Here is a 1,442-nt window from a genome sequence, read left to right on the forward strand (position 1 = left end):
GCCCATCACACTGAGACAACGATTTCCATGTATAAAGACAACATAAGCACCTGTGACCACAGTTGATGTATGACAAACTCTTTGCTAATAGCCAGCAATGTCATAATACTACAAAGCACTTCAACTGTCATTGAAAACAGGAATATATTACTCAAAATTGTAATTCATTTATAGGAGTAGTCACACAATATTCACTGTACGACAAATGTACAGTGCAATGCACAGAATCAAAGCTCCACAACACCAAAGTGAAGAATAGCCAACACATTCACAGGTTCCTTGTCATGCTCAGTTTTCTGACATACTTCTTGAATGCCTCTCTCACATCCTTATTTCTAAGGGTATAAATGAACGGATTTAACATGGGTGTGATGATGGCGTACATTAGAGCAAACATCTTATCGTGTTCTACTGACCTGCCACCTTTGGGTCGCATATACACAATGGTTGTTGATCCAAAAAATAAGCCAACAACAATCAGATGTGATGAGCATGTAGAAAAAGCTTTGTATCTACCATCTGTGGTCTTGATCTGCAATATGGCCCAGATGATATTGACATAAAACCCAAGAATTGAGCAAATGGGGATTATGATAGCACTGCCAGCCACTGAGGTGTTCACCATTATATTGAGAGTGATGTCAGAGCAGGCCAGGCTTAGGAGCGGTCCCAGATCACAAATAAAGTGGTTAATTTCATTGGAAACACAGAAGGGTATCCTAGCAGTAAGGATTGCTGGAATCAAAGCAGCCAGAAAGCCTACAAACCAACAGAGGGCACATAACTTAATGCAAAGCTGGTTGGTCATGATGGTGGTGTAGTGGAGGGGCTTACATATGGCCAAATATCGATCAAAAGCCATCACTGCAAGAAGAAAGCACTCTGAAATCCCCAGGGAATGAAACACGTACAACTGGGTAAAACAGCCAACAAAGGAAATTATTGGGTTAGCACCTAAGAGGAGTGCGAGCAGTTTGGGAACAGTGACAGAAATGTATACAATCTCTAAAACAGACAGAGTGCTGACAAAAAGGTACATGGGGCTCTGCAGGTAGGACTCCACTCTCACAACTACAATAATGAGCATGTTTCCAGTAATGGTGATCAGGTATGTGAGCAAAATGATAACAAAGAGGACACGTTGAAACTTATGGAAGCTTGAGAATCCCAGAATGTGAAATGTGTTCACCAGCGTCCTATTATGGTCCTCCATGGGGATACATCACAAGTCTGTAAAATAAAGACATCAAAATGGCAATATCAATACGTTTTATTATGGAACCGGGAAGAGTCTTTTGCAAAACATACTACATGCACAATGTTATATGTGTCTGTTAAACAAAATGATTTAAATTTGCAAAGAAATATAGACAATGGAGCTAATTTTTTATGAGCCTGTTATTTAGCGGTAGAGATCCGTTACGGTAACACTTTAATGTAAA

General features: G+C 39.9%; 1 protein-coding gene across 1 annotated transcript; it reads right to left on the reverse strand.

Moving 5' to 3' along the window:
• Positions 1-268: 268 nt before the first annotated feature.
• LOC138522631 (olfactory receptor 6N2-like) lies at positions 269-1,213 on the reverse strand. Its single transcript, XM_069635400.1, has one exon. The coding sequence runs from the start codon at positions 1,211-1,213 to the stop codon at positions 269-271; it is 945 nt and encodes a 314-aa protein (XP_069491501.1).
• Positions 1,214-1,442: the final 229 nt, after the last annotated feature.

This window comes from Ambystoma mexicanum, chromosome 1p (assembly GCF_040938575.1).
Source record: "Ambystoma mexicanum isolate Mex_15411 chromosome 1p, UKY_AmexF1_1, whole genome shotgun sequence".
NCBI lineage: Eukaryota > Metazoa > Chordata > Amphibia > Caudata > Ambystomatidae > Ambystoma > Ambystoma mexicanum.